The following is a 14908-nucleotide window of genomic DNA, read 5'->3' as shown; positions in this document are numbered from 1 at the left end:
ACCTTAGGCAAGTAATTTAACCTCATGGGAGTCTAAGCAATTCTCTAAATCTCTAAGTTAAGGGGAAGCAGCTACTTGGCTTTGGGGAGAAAGGGACTTTCTTCTTTTCGTATCTTGGGGTAGCAACAAAATCCAGGGTCTGATGTCCCTCTCCTTTTTTTTTTTTTATTTCAGTCAGTGAAGATGGGCTTCCTGCACTCTTATCATTTATGAGTGAATAACCCAGAAACTTAAGAATTTGATAAATAAAAAGGTCTTCTAATCCAAAGTTCCCAATGTCTTTTTTGTTCTAAGAATCTCAACAACAAAAATATATGCTGTGCTCTGAAGGACCTCTGATATAAATGTTATCCATGCCCAGAGAAGGAACTGATAGTGTCTGAATGGAGATTAAAGTGTGCTTTTTTTTTTTTTAAACTTTATTTTCCTTAAGGATTTCGGGGGGATTTTTTGATGTTTTGTTTTTTTTTTGGCTTATTTGCTTTTGCTCTATGTTTTTTTCCCTCACAACATAACTATTATGGAAATATTTTGCATGACTCCATATGTATAACCTATATTGAATTGTTTGCATTTTTAATGGGGCAAAGTTGGGAGGAAGGAAAGGAAAGAATCTGTTACTCAAAGTTTTAAAAACGAATGTTTAAAAAACATTTTACACATAACTGGGGGAAATAAAATGTTTATTGTGAATCCTTAGGATAATTTAATGTACTTTTCATAACACTCCTTACCATTATTTAGTGCTTAAGGTGCTATCAAACCATCCAGACCACTAAATGGAAACCACTGTCACAGCCCCAGCCCCCTCTTTTTATAGAAAAGAAAAATGAGCTCTAACTAAGTATTGAGTCATCTTTCATTTCTCCCTCTCTCTCACAACTCCAGTTTCCAAGGCCTGTTGCTTCTCCCTCCACACTATCTTTGCCATCTGTTCTTTTTTCCACTGTGACTGAAACAACCACGGTCCAACCCCTCATCATGTCTCCAAATCCATCCTTAAAACTGTTTTCCTTTATCTTCCTAATGCATAAATTGGGTCAAATCACTTGTCTACATGGAAACCTTCCATAGCTCCCCATTTCCACCAAATAAAGCGTAGATTTCTTATCCTGACGTTCCAGGTTCTTATGAATTATGAAGTGCATCTCATCCATCCTCATCCCCTTCACATATTCTCCTGAATTTTCAGCCAAAGCAAACGAGTGCTCAGAATTCCGTTTGAAAATTCTTGCCCTGCCCTTGTTTCTCTGTGTCTTGGCTCATGCCCGGACATGTTTTACGTCCTCTAACATGTTCTCTCTGATCCCCAAAGCTAAAAATTGATCTCTCTTTCTCGAGTCTCATAACAAAAAAATCAAAAACAAAGTGCTTACTATATGTCAGCTAAGCTCTGGAAATACAAAAAGCAAAAGACAGCGTGTGTCCTCCAGGAGCTTACAATCTGGCAGCATGCAAAAAATATATACATACAGGATAAATGGGGAATAATTAACATACAGGATAAATGGGAAATAATTAACAGAGGGAAGGTGGGATTTTAGTTGGGACGCCAGACTTCTTTGCACTTCTCATATCCACACTAATTTATGAATGGGTCTCACCTCCCCTTGTAAGCTTCTAAAAGATGAGGTTTGGCTCATTTTATTTTTGTATGGGGATGGGGAGCATTTGGCTCAGTACCTTGCACACAACAGATAATCATTGATGACTGAGTAAGAGTTCAATGATTTGCCAAGATTACACAGCAACTGATTTGGGGGGCTGAGACTAGAATCCAGGGCCCAGGATTCTGAATTCAGTTCCTCTTCAAAAGCTTAGATTTAGAGTGGGATGTAGCTTGAAAATGTCTGCCAAATAAAATCCATGTTCCTTATTCTGGCATTCAAGGTCCTTCACAATTTGGTACTATACAAATGACCTCTCTAGACTTTTCTCACACTCTCTCCACATACAAAATCCATTTACAATGAAATTAGTCTGCTCATATCCGGGCCTTTGCTCCTTCTGGGATGTCAATCCGGAATATACCCCTTCCCTGACTAAACTTAAATTCTACCTTGTTCAATAATCGTTACCTGCTCCTCACCCAAGTGAAAATTATTTTTCCCTCCTCCTGCTTGGAAATACCCTTCCCTTCTTCCCTTCAAGCAATTAGCGTGACCTATTTTGTATTATGCTTATTTGTGTATGAATTATATTCATTCTCGCTAATCTTTGCATCTTTTCCAATACATCACACAGCATTTGGTTCACAAGGTACTTAATGAATATTCAATAAATGAAATTGATTTCCTGCAAGAACAAAAGGTAAGTGGCCTCGATTTCCCCCAATACCCAAATGGATTCAATAAAGCTGGTCCCTAAAAAAGTAAACAAATCAACAAATAAAAAAATAAAGGCTATAGATAGTGTTTGCTATTTCCATTACAAGAAGATTTCTGGATTTTTAGTCAGCTTCTTGGTATTAAAGGTTCCTTGTGGCATTTACAAACCAGGCAATAAAGCTGAATTTCCCCCCGTTTCATATCTATGGCCAGAATACTTGTAATCTTATATTTTTTTTTGGGGGGGGGGTCTACAGATTTTAGAAGTTAAACACCCCATGACAGAATGGTTGAAAAGCAGGGAAATCGCAACCTGTAGATCAGTTGGATAGGGGACTTGAATACAGGCTCTCTTTCTCCTCCCCATCCCACCCATCTGCATTTTTTATTAACTGTATGACCCTAAGAATCTTGAAATTTCTCCAAACCTCGATTTTTCGTCATACAATCTCTACCCATTAAAAATACAAGAGAACTTAGAGATTGTCTCATTTTACAGTTAAGTTTAATTGTCTTTTTCAGACTTAGAAAATACTGGACCAGAACCTGATTTCCTTGATTCCTATTCAAACTTTTTCTCTTTCCATTTTTCTCAGGGAATAATGATTCTTCTCCTGCCTACCTCACAGGGTTTTTAATGAGGACCAAATGAGATAATGTATGCAAAGGTCAATGTAACCCTAAAGCACCATATAAACGTAAGCTATTATTATTTTACAGGGCCACTGTCTAGATCACACCTCTCCCCACCCCCACTGCATTATTTGCTTCTCCCCGGCGCTGACCCAGATCGGTGGCCTGCAAAGCCCACGGGGAGAAGCTCTGTGAACGGGACCTCCAGGCAGCCTTTCGGCTGGCCACCTTACTCTCCCTGGTTCCCAGGTTGGCTCCTCCTCCTCCTCCTCCACCCCCAGATCTGGTCGGACTCCCCAAACCCGAACCAGGTGGCTCGCCAGACAGCAGCCCTGGGAACTGGTGCACGGGACCTAAGCTGCCTAAGCAGGGAGGGGCCGAGTCAGTCTGGAGAGCTAATGCTCATTGACTGAAAATTGCAGAGTACAGCACATGTCCCACGGGAATGGGGCGCACAAGGCTTGGGTAGCCAAATGGCCAGACATTGACCTGAGACCTGCAACTCCCTCTTGACTTCCTGTGGGACCCTGGACAAATGCCCTCCCCCCCCAAAGCCCTTGCTCAGGAAGCCCCCCCCCCCCCATTCCCACGAACAATGACTTTAAAGTACTTTGAATCCTTTAAAAGAAAGATGTTGGCAGCCTACCCAGGTCCCTCTCTTAGAGTAAGCCTGCAGTTCTTTCTTACTTCCCCCCTGCTTCCTGGAGAGCCAGCTCAGACTCCCACAGTTCTCAGGAGAAGGCTCCAGAGGTCACTCAGAAATACCCCCTCCCCAAACCGGCTCCCCAAAGCCTACTGGCTTGGTCAGGAAGGATAAGGCTTCAAGGTAGATGCTAGAAGGAGAATGTCTAGACATGCCCCAAAATCTGTGCACTTTGGGCAATCAAGAGCAGAAAGCCCATGGACTTTTCTACATGTATCAAAGGTTCACTGCCAAAAAGACAAATCATTAATTTTACAATTATCTTACAATTACAATAGAATTAATTGATCAATAAACATATTAAAGCATGTGCTTTTGTGCTCAGCATAGAGAACTTGTACACATACAGTATATATTAAATAAAAACAAGGTCATTTTTTTTTTTTGAGGGGGGAGGAATAGCAGCTAGAGAAGTTTTCTTCTAGTTCTCTTCAAGACAATTACGGCTCTACAGACTTCCTGAAACTTCTGGTCTCTCCCAGCAACTGGTGCCCCTTGCACCCTACAAAGTGTTTTAGTATTTATATTAATCATGATAATGATCAGGATTTTAAAGTTTGCAAAGCACTTTATCCATGTTATCTCATCTGGCCCTCAAAATAACCCTTTGAAAGAGGTGCTATTATTATGATCTTACAGAGAAGGAAACTGAGGCAGAGAGGTATGGCCCAGGGTCATACCGTTAGAAAGTGCCTGAGGCTGAATTTGAACCCAGAGTTTTCAAACTCCAAGCAGCTTATCAGTGTTTATAGTCCCAGTTAGAATAAATGTAGCTTTACTACTTCATCTCTCTCAGATTGGTTGAAATGACTAATAGTGATAAATGTTGGAGGATATGTGGGAAAACTGGAAGACTAATGGATTGTTGGTGGAACAGGGAAATGATCCAGTCATTCGGGAGAGTGATTTGGAACTCTGGCAAAAGAGTCATCAAACTGTGCGCCTCTTGACTTAGGATCCCAAAGAGATCATAAAGGAGGGAAAAGGATCCCCATGTGCAAGAATGTTTGTAGTAGCCTTTTTTGTAGTGGCAAGGAACTGGAAACTGAGTGGATGCCCATCAGTTAAAGTTATGGTGTTATGGAGTTATAAATGTTATGGGATATTATTGTTCTGTAAGAAATGGTGAGCAGACTGATTTCAGAAAAGCCTGGAAAGACTTACCTGAACTGATGCTGAGTGAAATGAGCAGAACCAGGAGATTATACACAGTAATAACAAGATTGTGTGGATAATGAGCTTCCATGGACATGGCTTTTCTAAACAGCGCAGTGATTCAAGGCAGTTCCAATAGTCTTGGGATGGAAAATACCATCCACATCCAGAGGGAGAACAAAGTTCGGAATGTGGACCAAACCATAGTATTTTCGTGCTTTTTGTTGTTTGTGGTTTTCCCTTTTGTTCTTATTTTTCTTGCACAACATGACAAATATGGAAATTTGTTTAAAGGAATTGTACATATTTAACCTTTACTAGATTGGTTGAGGTCTCGGAGAAGGAGATGAGAGGGAGGGGAAAAAAATTGGAATACAAAGTCATAGAAAAACGGATGTTGAAAACTAGATTTGCATGTTCTTGGGAAAATAAAATACTATTTAAAAAAGAATGAATGATGCTTGAGGGTAGGGATTGTTTTGCTTTGGTCTTTGTAGGGCGCTGGGCATTGAGTGGGCATTTGAGTGGGCATTTTAATAAGTGATTGCTAGATTGACTGGAAAGGCCTCAGTTTCAGAGGTAACATAAGATCTAGTGAATTCAACACTTTTATTAAAAGTACCTCGGGGTAGCCGAGCGCTTGGGATAACTACAAAAAAAGGAAATTGTTCCAGGCCTCAGGGAGTCTACATTTTGAAAGGGGGTGGAGGTGGGGAAAGGATGCTGGAACACAAAAGAATAAAAACAAAGTAATTGCCTGCAGGGAAGAACTACTTATCTGGGAGGGGAATCTAACAAATCGGGTGAGAGGGACCATCTGACTCAGCCAGATCCAGTAGGGTTCTGCAGCCGATCTGATGTAATCCTGAAGAGGGATTTCATCGTTCCCCCCCGACCTCGACTGTAAGGTGGGAGAGCCACTTTTAGAGATTGCTCCCTTCGGAGCTGAGCCGGGGGGGGATCGGGAGAGCCAGGAGGCATCTATCAAGTTAGACTTCTCCTGAAGGAATGGAATCCGCCCCATATGGCGAAATCCACCCCTGCTATTGCACTGTTAGTCCAGGGCAGTCTTCTTTACTTCCCCTGGTCACAGGACCCTCAAGCCCCAGGAAGGACCTCTCTGGATTTCTTTCTGTAACCCAAAGGTTATTTTCGGCTCCCCAATACTTGATGTGAGACCATGAGTATCCTCCGCAAAGTATTTCACTTACAGAACAGGCTGTTGCTTGTCCCTTTTTGAAAACTGCTCCTTTGGTATTATTATTTTTCCGCCCCTCAAGTTAATAAACGTTGACGAGGCGCTTATTGCGTTCAGCGAGATGCTCCGTTAAGGGCTGAGGGTCCAGCTGGTTTTTGGCGGGTTTTTTTAAAGAGAGTTTTCCTAATCTTAATTAGCCTAAATCAGATGGGGGGGAAGTGGCAGAAGATGCACCTGACAAATAGCAATAGTAAGTATTGAGCTTCTGACTGACGCGAAGCAGGATGGGACAGGGAAAGATGCGGACAGTGTGGCGAGAGAAAGTGAGGAACGAGGAGAGGTGTCAGCTGGAGTATTCCCCGACGGAGGGAGGTGGCAGAAGATGCACCTGACAAAGAGCTAACTACGTGATTTACGCGAGAGGGACAGGGGAAAGATCCGGACAGTGTTCTGAAAGAAATTGAGAAAGGGGGAAATTTTCAGCTGAGGAGGAGAAACCGCTTGCAGGATTTTCTGCCAGGCCCTTTCACCTGACTCATTTTCTCTCCCTTTTGGTTGGAGACGCTACTACCGGCATTTTTATCTCTCTGATGACGAGTCACTCACTCAGCGCCCCGAGAGGAGGGACACAGACCGCAAGGCACCCCAATTCCTCATCCCCAACACCATCTGGCCCCTTCTTTCCCCCTCTCCCCCCCCCCACGCTGGGCACCACGGCCTGGCCGAAGGTGCGCCATCTGCTTGCCCCTGAGCTCCAGGCCAGAACGGGGCCCTCACTCCGCTTGTTGAGGATGCCCCTGCTTGTGAAGAGAAGGGGTGGAACAAGAAGTGGGTGGGAGAGGGGGCGGGGAGGAGGGAGTTGGGGAGGAGGGAATTGGGGAGGACGGAGTTGGGGAGGACGGAGTTGGGGAGGAGGGAATTGGGGAGGACGAAGTTGGGGAGGACGGAGTTGGGGAGGAGGGAGTTGGGGAAGACGGAGTTGGGGAGGAGGGAGTTGGGGAGGACGGAGTTGGGGAGGAGGGAGTTGGGGAGGAGGGAATTGGGGAGGACGGAGTTGGGGAGGACGGAGTTGGGGAGGAGGGAATTGGGGAGGACGGAGTTGGGGAGGAGGGAGTTGGGGAGGACGGAGTTGGGGAGGAGGGAATTGGGGAGGACGGAGTTGGGGAGGACGGAGCCCTAGTCCCTGGAGGGCGGTCAATCTCACCCCCAAATTCATGAAAAGCTGTTTCTAGGCTAAGCGGAACGCCTCATTTTCCCCTTCTGAAGAATGAGGGCCGTGCTTCGGCTCTCGGCCTGCTCTTTGCGGGGAGGCTCGCGGACAGACTCGGGGAGGGGGAGCCGCCGGGAGCAGCGGAGGCCCGAGCCCCTGGAAGCAGTGGCCCGGCGGGCTGCCCGCGCGCTCGCCAGCTTTGGGGAGGCCGTCTAATCGGGTTCGTTGCCCTCCCAGAGTGGGAACTGTCCCAGGCAGACCCCGCTCCTGCGGCCGACAGGGTCCCCACGCCCCCGATTAAAGAAATAAAGGTCCCGTCCATCCCGGCAGCCCCAGCCTTCTCCGGCCTAAACTGCGGTCGGTGCACATTTCCCGCAGCCCGGCCTGTCTGATGAAACCCAGCGGTCCCATTGCAGCCAGCGGGGGTTTTCCCCTAGAGCCGGGTCCCGGGTTATGACGCAACACTGACCGAGTCTTTACACAAAGCCCGGGCGGCTCGCGCGCGCGCGCGCGTCGGCGCTAGGACCCGACGGAGACTCCCGGTGGCTAGCAGCTGGCCGGGCACCGTTTGCCCAGACCCAGGCAGAAGCCTGCAGAAGCTTCTCCCCCTCTGTTTGTCTGCCTCCGGGCTTTCTCACCGGGGCATCAAGTGATCGTGTTCCTAAGCATCGAGGGCCCGTGACCTTCCGGGATAAAGCCTCTCCCGGAGCTCGGATGCTTGGGGACCCTGGGGCGGGGGCGGCAGTCCGGCTGCGGGGGGAGGGGAGCGGAGGATGCTCTAGATGTGGAGCTGCAGGACCCAGCCGGGAGCAGGATACGTGATCCCCCTAAAATTAGGCCTTTCGCTCTCCTGAGAACCCCACCCCCCGCCAGTGGCTGCGCCAAGTAACGGCGGGTGGGCCTGGTTGCTGGGGAGGAAGCGGGGTGCGACGTGGGGGAGGGGAAGGGGCGTCTGGCTAAGTTGACTGACGCCCACTCCCTCCCCCCTCCAGCTCGGCACAAAGAGCCGCCTCCCCCGTAAGGAAAGCATCCCCTGCTCTCCCCGCGCCCCGCCGTCCTTTCCTAGAGGGAAAGATGGGGGGTCGGGGCGGAAGGCGGAGCTGCGGGCGAGGCGGGCCGGGATCCCCAAGGGTTAAACGCGCCGAGCTCGGCGGCTCATCAGGGTCCCAGCCGGGTTCCCACGAGCGCCCACCCCCGCCCCCGGCTGTGACCGCAGTTGGCACCGGCTCCCGGGAGCTGCTTCCTTTGCAAATGTCCCCTTCTCTCCGCCCTCCCCCCCAGGTTCCTTCCAGGTGAGGGCGGAGGTCCGCAGCCCCCCCCCCCGCACGCCCTCGCCGGGCCCCGACGTCGCCCCAAAGTCCCAGCAGCCGGACCCTATAATAAACAAGCCTTTCCTTGATCCTCCCAGGCCGAGCGTGCCCCCGGGGACCTTGGCAGCTGCGGGCGCCCAGCAGCAGGGCCGGGGGGCGGGGCCGGCGCTCAGGCCGGGAGGCGGGGGAAGCGGAGAGCCCCGGTTGCTGTGGGGAGAGCGAAGGAGGAGGAGCCGAGTCCCTGTCACCAGGCAGGAGAGAACGTTGCGAACGTGCGCCCGGCTCTCATTGGCCGATCGGGGCCACACTCCCGGGCCGGGATTGGGCGGCCAGAAGGCCCCGAGCTCCGGCTGGGGGAGGGGGCGTGGCCTCGTTCCGCTCCGGCGATATAATAGGCGCCGCCGCGGGGACAGGGCTGGAAGAAGTGCGAGGGGGGAGGGCCGAGCAGAGCACAGCGGGACGGCAAGCCCGGGCATCGTTCGCTCTCATTGTACAGCACCGATCCTCCCGATCCCCGCAGACGCTCGCCGGCTCCGCTCGCCGGCCTTGGCACCGAGGCTCTCGCTGGGCTTGGCAGGTAAGTGCGCCCCCCCCGGGCGGGAGGTCCCTGTCCCCACCCCGGGGGCCCGCTGTGCCAGCCCCGCGCTGACCCCCGCGTCCGCGCTCTTCTCGCCTCGCAGCTCCTCGGCCCCGCCGGCCCCCGAACCTGACCCCGGTTCCGCGAGCGCGGCCGCAGCCAGAGGTGCCAGCATGCCAGGGCTCTGGGACCGCTTTTCCTCCTCGTCCTCGCGGCCCTCCTCTCCGGAGCAGCCGCAGCAGCCCCCGGCCTGGGCGACGGCGGCCCGAGGGGAAGGGCTGGGCCGCTGCGCGAGCCTGGAAAGCTCCGACTGCGAGTCCCTGGACAGCCGCCACAGCAGCTTCGGCCCGGAGGAAGGTGAGCGGGCGCGGGGGGGGGGGGGAAACTGAGGCGCGGGCGCCGGCTCCGCCCCCTCCCCGCGCGCTCACGCCTTGCGTCCCCCGCAGAGACGGAGTACCCGGACGAAGCGTCGCTCCCCGACTTGGAGCTGCTCAGCGACCCCGAGGACGAGCACCTCTGCAGCAGCCTGATGCAGCTGCTGCAGGAGACGCTGAGCCAGGCCCGGCTGGGCAGCAAGCGCCCGGCGCGCCTGCTCATGCCCGCTCAGCTGGTGGCGCAGGTGGGCAAGGAGCTCCTGCGCCTGGCCTACAGCGAGCCCTGCGGCCTGCGGGGGGCCCTGCTGGACGTGTGCGTGGAGCAGGGCAAGGGCTGCCACAGCGTGGAGCAGCTGGCCGTGGACCCCAGCCTGGTGCCCACCTTCCAGCTGACGCTGGTGCTGAGGCTGGACTCCCGCCTCTGGCCCAAGATCCAGGGGCTCTTCAGCGCGGGGCCGTCCTCCTTCGCGCCCGGCTTCAGCCAGTCCCTCTCGCTGAGCACCGGCTTCCGCGTCATCAAGAAGAAGCTGTACAGCTCGGAGCAGCTGCTCATCGAGGAGTGCTGAGGCCCGGCCGCGGCGAGCGGGCGCAGTGACTGGGGGGCCGCGGCCCCCACCCTGAGACATGTAGCATGAATCTCCCTATCTTGTTGTTGCCGTTGTTGTTACTGGGAGCGCGGCCCGCGGCGGGGAGACGTGGCGGAGCCGGGGCCGAGCAGCTGGCTGCCGGGCCGGGCCCTTGGCAGAGGGGCGGTCGTGTGCGCTTGTGGGGGGCGGGGGTCCTGGGGGATGGTTCGGTCGTGTTTGTCCCGGGCGGCCCACAGCCGGCTCCGAGGGGCCGCTTCCCGGCCCGCCTCACTACTACTGACCTGATCTTAGGCAGCTATCCTAGAGACTCGCGAATGCTGGGACACAGGAAGGGTTGGGGTGCGATTCTAACACTTGGAAGGGGGGGGGATGACTGCTGGGAGATGCTGGGGCCAAGCAAGGCGGAGGGGGCTGGAACCCCTCCCCAGAGTAGTGCCATATGGGGCTTCCATCTAGAACCGTTTACGTGAATACACTTGATGTTCAAGTATTAAGACCTATGCAATATTTTTTACTTTTCTAATAAAAAAGTTTGTTACGGATGCTTGGTCCTTTGTAAGTCACGGCTGGGGGGTGGGGTGACACAGGTAAGTAACTAGATTGGATGCTCGCTGGTAGCTGGAGCGAATTACTACACTGGGACTAGTGGGTCCTGCTGAGGAGCCCCCCCATAAGATGTCCTGAGGGCAGGGTGAACACCTCCTGGTCACTTTTCAGGGGGATTTGCCGGGAAAGGCAAGGGACAAGTCAACCTTTCCTCAACCCCAGAAATGCTCATTAGCAGGATGGGAAAAGTCTGCCCCCTTCAAGTGAAGCTGATTATCAGGACAAATCCCCAGGAGACCTTCAGCTGCTCCCCCTCGTCAGCAAAATCAAGTCCAAGCCTTTCCTTCTAGGCCCTCCATCTAGCCTGTGACCCCCTCCACCAGCAACTCTGCACTTCAGCAAAATTCAAGCTCTGTCCTTTTGCTTCTATTTTTCCCATGTCGACTCACACCCCCCAATTTTTTCTCTTCCTACTATTTTAAATCCTATTTAATCCTCCAACTACCTCTGAGAACTTGCCCCACAATACTCCAAGGTTATAGCATCAGAGCAGGACCACAGGGAAGGGAAATGTGCACTTATTAAGCTCCAGCTACGACGAGGTACTGTGCTAACTGAGCAAATTCACAAATATTTAAAAATGGGAACGGAGCATTTAAACTAGAATGGACCTCCAAGCCCAGTCTAATTTGGAGGCTTAATTCCACAAGTTCAGTGACTTAATCCAGGCACACAATGACCTGGCAAAGATTCGAATCCAGGGCCTTTCAAACTACATCTTTGCCAATCTCCCTTCTCTTCCCTAATGCTAATGAGCTGAACCAATCACACCGTCTTTAACCTCCCCTAAATTATTCTCATTTTCTCCCCAACAAGACTTGGACAAGCTGTCGGAGGACGGCAGAGTCCCTGTTTTTCTTTGTGTGGCTCCCAGTGTGAACAAGTCTGGGCAGGGAGCAGACTCTTCAAGCACAGATTGTTCTTGGGATAAATGAGCTCAGGAACATAGGATCTCAGAACCCTCCCCTAACCTTTCCCTGCAGTCTCTTCCTCCTAGACTCTGCCACCCTGACTCCCCCTTGGCCCTTTGCTTCTGGATGGCGTCCTTACCCATTTGGACCCACACTTGGCCAGTCTGAGAAGTCCCTCCCTGGGACTGGCGGGGGCCAGAGTGGGCTGGGGGCCGTGGGGAGCTCCCACCAACCAGGCCCAGTCCCTAGAAATAGCCCACTCTGCGGACTAGCTCATGCTGCTTTCCAGGGATGCTGGGCAGGGGCCAAGGCGCACAGCTGTGCTCGATAGGCCCTGGGAGACAGAGAAAGAACTGTTCCTAGTCCGAGGATGAGAAATGATGTTTGTGTTTGTGCAGAGCCTTACAGTCTGATGCCTTTGAAATCCTGCTGAGCAGGAGCTTCTCACCTTCAAGCAGGCTACTGGGGCCCTTTGGAGAGCAAGCCCCTCCAGCCCATTGTGCAGAAAGAGGAGGGGAGCCAGAAGCATGCGGGACTCGGACTCCCCAATGTCCCTCCTCACCGGGCTGCTTCTCCTAGATCATGGTCATTCGAGAGCCAGGGGAGAAGTCGGAGAAATGTGGACCTGCCGGCTTGTGGCCAGGCAACCATCCTCCGGTGTAAGGCCTGTTGTAAGCAGCATAGACAGAAACATGTCCTCCAAATGGAGACTCCTTACCCACTTCCTTGGTGATGCGAGAAGCTAGTCAAGGGCCCAGCAACCTGCTGGAGGATCTTGCAGAAATGGAGGCTTATTTCTCCATAAAAGCCTGGAAATCTTTGTTAGTATTCAACCGAATCCAATACTTGGAAGATTATTATTATTTTTCCTTTTTTTTCTGGGTTAAATTCTGAGCAGGGATATAAAGGTCCCTGGAAAGACCCTGCATTTCCTTCAATTATTGTCTGGCCCAGCTTTACTCATGTACTTCAAAAAGAGATACTGTACCTACATTTACAACAATAATAATAACTAGCATTTATAGAGCACTTTGAGGCTTACAAATATTATCTCATTTGATAAATATGGTACTGGGAGGGACCTAAATGGTCATCTAGTCCAACACCCCCCTTTTTAACATATGGGGAAGCTGAGGTTTGATCCAAGGTTATAGAGACCCACTATAGTATTATACCATCCCATTATATCATATTAACCAGTATTGATCTCTTTGCCCCTACGATATAAAAAGGAGACAGGATTAGACAATGTCCATTTTCTTCCAGCTCTAAAATTCTACAGTTCCATTTTGTGACCTAACTCAATCTCCCATTTAGCTTGTAAAATTCATTTGGGTCATCTTCACTTCCCCACCCCTCCCAAATGCCACCTAAGCGTGTTCTCTCTCTTCCTCCTCAAAAATCAACAATGACTGCCTATTACCTACGACATTAAATCCAAATTTTTCTGCTTGCCTTTAAAGAACATGTGTGATCTAATACCAACTGACTTACCCAACCTCATTTTCTTCTATTCCTTATTATATATTCTCTATCCATCAAATCTCCTTGCTGCCTTGTATACAGGTTACACTCATATCTGCCATGCTGTCCCAATTTTGTAAAAAGGAAGACAATAGATCCTTTAAAATATAGGGCAATGAACTTAATTCTAACTCCTGGCAAAATGCTAGACTACATTATTAAAGGGTTGGTTAATAAACATTTAGAAAAGGAAGCAGTGATCACAAAGAGCCAGTATGGTTTCATTAAGGACAGGACATGCCAGATTAACCATAACACCTTATTTGACACACTCATTAGATTAAGAGGTTGGGAAAATGCTATAGAGGCAGTCTACCTAGATTTCAGCAAAGTATTTGATGGATTAAAATGTTATTCATATGGACCAGATGGAGAAATCTGGGCTAAATGTTAGTATGTGATAGATTTGGAAGTGATTCACTGATCAGAATCAAGGGGTAGTCATTCATGTTCAATGTCAATTTGGAAGAAAGTCAGTACCTCACGGCTTGTACAATCTCGATTTTGTATTATTTAATTTTTGTGACTCACAAAACTCCCAAAATGAAATTTTAATAGCATCTTATTTTTTTTTTCAGTTTCAACATTTACTTTTTATAAGATTTTAATTTCCATTTTTTCCCCTATCTACCTTCTCACCCCCTCTCCAAAACAGCAAGCAATATGATATACATATACAATCATATTAACTTTTTTTTGCACATCAGTCATCTTGTGAAAAAAGAATCTAAACAAAAAGGGGAAAAACACAAGAAAGGGAAAATAATATGCTTCAATCTGTGTTCAGACTCATAGTTCGTCCTCTAGATGGGAATAGTATTTCCAATCATGAGTCTTTTGGAATTGTCTTAGATCATTGTATTGCTCTCAGAAGACTTAAGTCTATCAAAGCTGATCCTTACACAATGTTGCTATTACTATTTACAATGTTCTCCCGGTACTGCTCCCTTCAGTCAGCTTCAGTTCATATCAGTCTTTTCAGGTTTTTCTGAAATCTGCCTGCTCATCAGAAATGACATTTTAAATCAAATTTTCAAATAACACAAAGCTAGGATAGAGAGAATTAGATAATAGATTTAAGGATTCAAAAATGTCTTCACAGGCTGGAACAAATATAATAACGTGAAAATTAATGGAGATAAATGTAAAGCTTTTGGACTCCAATTTTTAAAAAATCAATATTTCCAGTAGGAGTTGGAGAGGTATCACTGTATAGCAGTTCTGAAAAAAAAATTGATGATTTTGTTGGCTATGAGCTTACTGTGAGTCAATAATTTGACATACCTGCAAAAGTTTATTTCACTTTGCCCCAGAAAAGAAAGGTTATGGGCGTGCTTAACTCTGGCCTGATCAGACTATACATAGAATAGTGCAATCAAGTCTCTGTGTTACATTTTAAGAATGACATTGGTGAACTAGGAGACATCTAGAGAAAGGCAGGCAGGCTGATGAAAGCTCTTGAGACATTGCAACAGATGGATTGGTTGAAGGAGCAAAGAATGAAAAAAGAAAATCTAAAGGGGAGGGTGGAGTTATTTTCAAATATTTAATGGCCTCCTACCTGGAAAAAAAGATTAGAATATTTCTGCTTCAAAGGGCAGAACTGCCCTAGCTATGGATGGGTGGTTCAGAGAATCTGATTTCAGCTTGACATGAGAGAGAATTTCCTAACAATTAGAGATGCAGAATAAGTTGGATTTCCTTAGGGAAGCTGTCCTCAAAGTTTAGTTTCCTAGGTCTTCAACCTTCCCTGAAGTTCTTCAACCGACCACTTGTTAGGGATATACATGAGG

The 14908-nt window shown here is 49.2% G+C and overlaps 1 protein-coding gene across 1 annotated transcript; it reads left to right on the top strand.

The window, feature by feature from the left end:
- Positions 1 to 9026: 9026 nt before the first annotated feature.
- Positions 9027 to 10616, top strand: DDIT4 (DNA damage inducible transcript 4). The gene is made up of 3 exons (XM_031956534.1): positions 9027 to 9113; positions 9217 to 9470; positions 9560 to 10616. The coding sequence occupies exons 2-3, from the start codon at positions 9287 to 9289 to the stop codon at positions 10051 to 10053; spliced, it is 678 nt and encodes a 225-aa protein (XP_031812394.1). The 5' UTR covers positions 9027 to 9113; positions 9217 to 9286; the 3' UTR covers positions 10054 to 10616.
- Positions 10617 to 14908: the final 4292 nt, after the last annotated feature.

The sequence above is a fragment of the Sarcophilus harrisii genome, chromosome 2 (assembly GCF_902635505.1).
Source record: "Sarcophilus harrisii chromosome 2, mSarHar1.11, whole genome shotgun sequence".
Lineage (NCBI taxonomy): Eukaryota > Metazoa > Chordata > Mammalia > Dasyuromorphia > Dasyuridae > Sarcophilus > Sarcophilus harrisii.
The sequence above is the reverse complement of the archived record's forward strand: the minus strand, read 5'-3'. Positions and strand labels throughout refer to the sequence as shown.

Bases quoted from the DNA above. Each gene is read 5' to 3' on its own strand.
- DDIT4 (XM_031956534.1), top strand. From the start codon at position 9,287: ATGCCAGGGCTCTGGGACCGCTTTTCCTCCTCGTCCTCGCGGCCCTCC. The intron at 9,471-9,559 runs GTGAGCGGGCGC...CGTCCCCCGCAG, and splicing joins CAGCTTCGGCCCGGAGGAAG to AGACGGAGTACCCGGACGAA.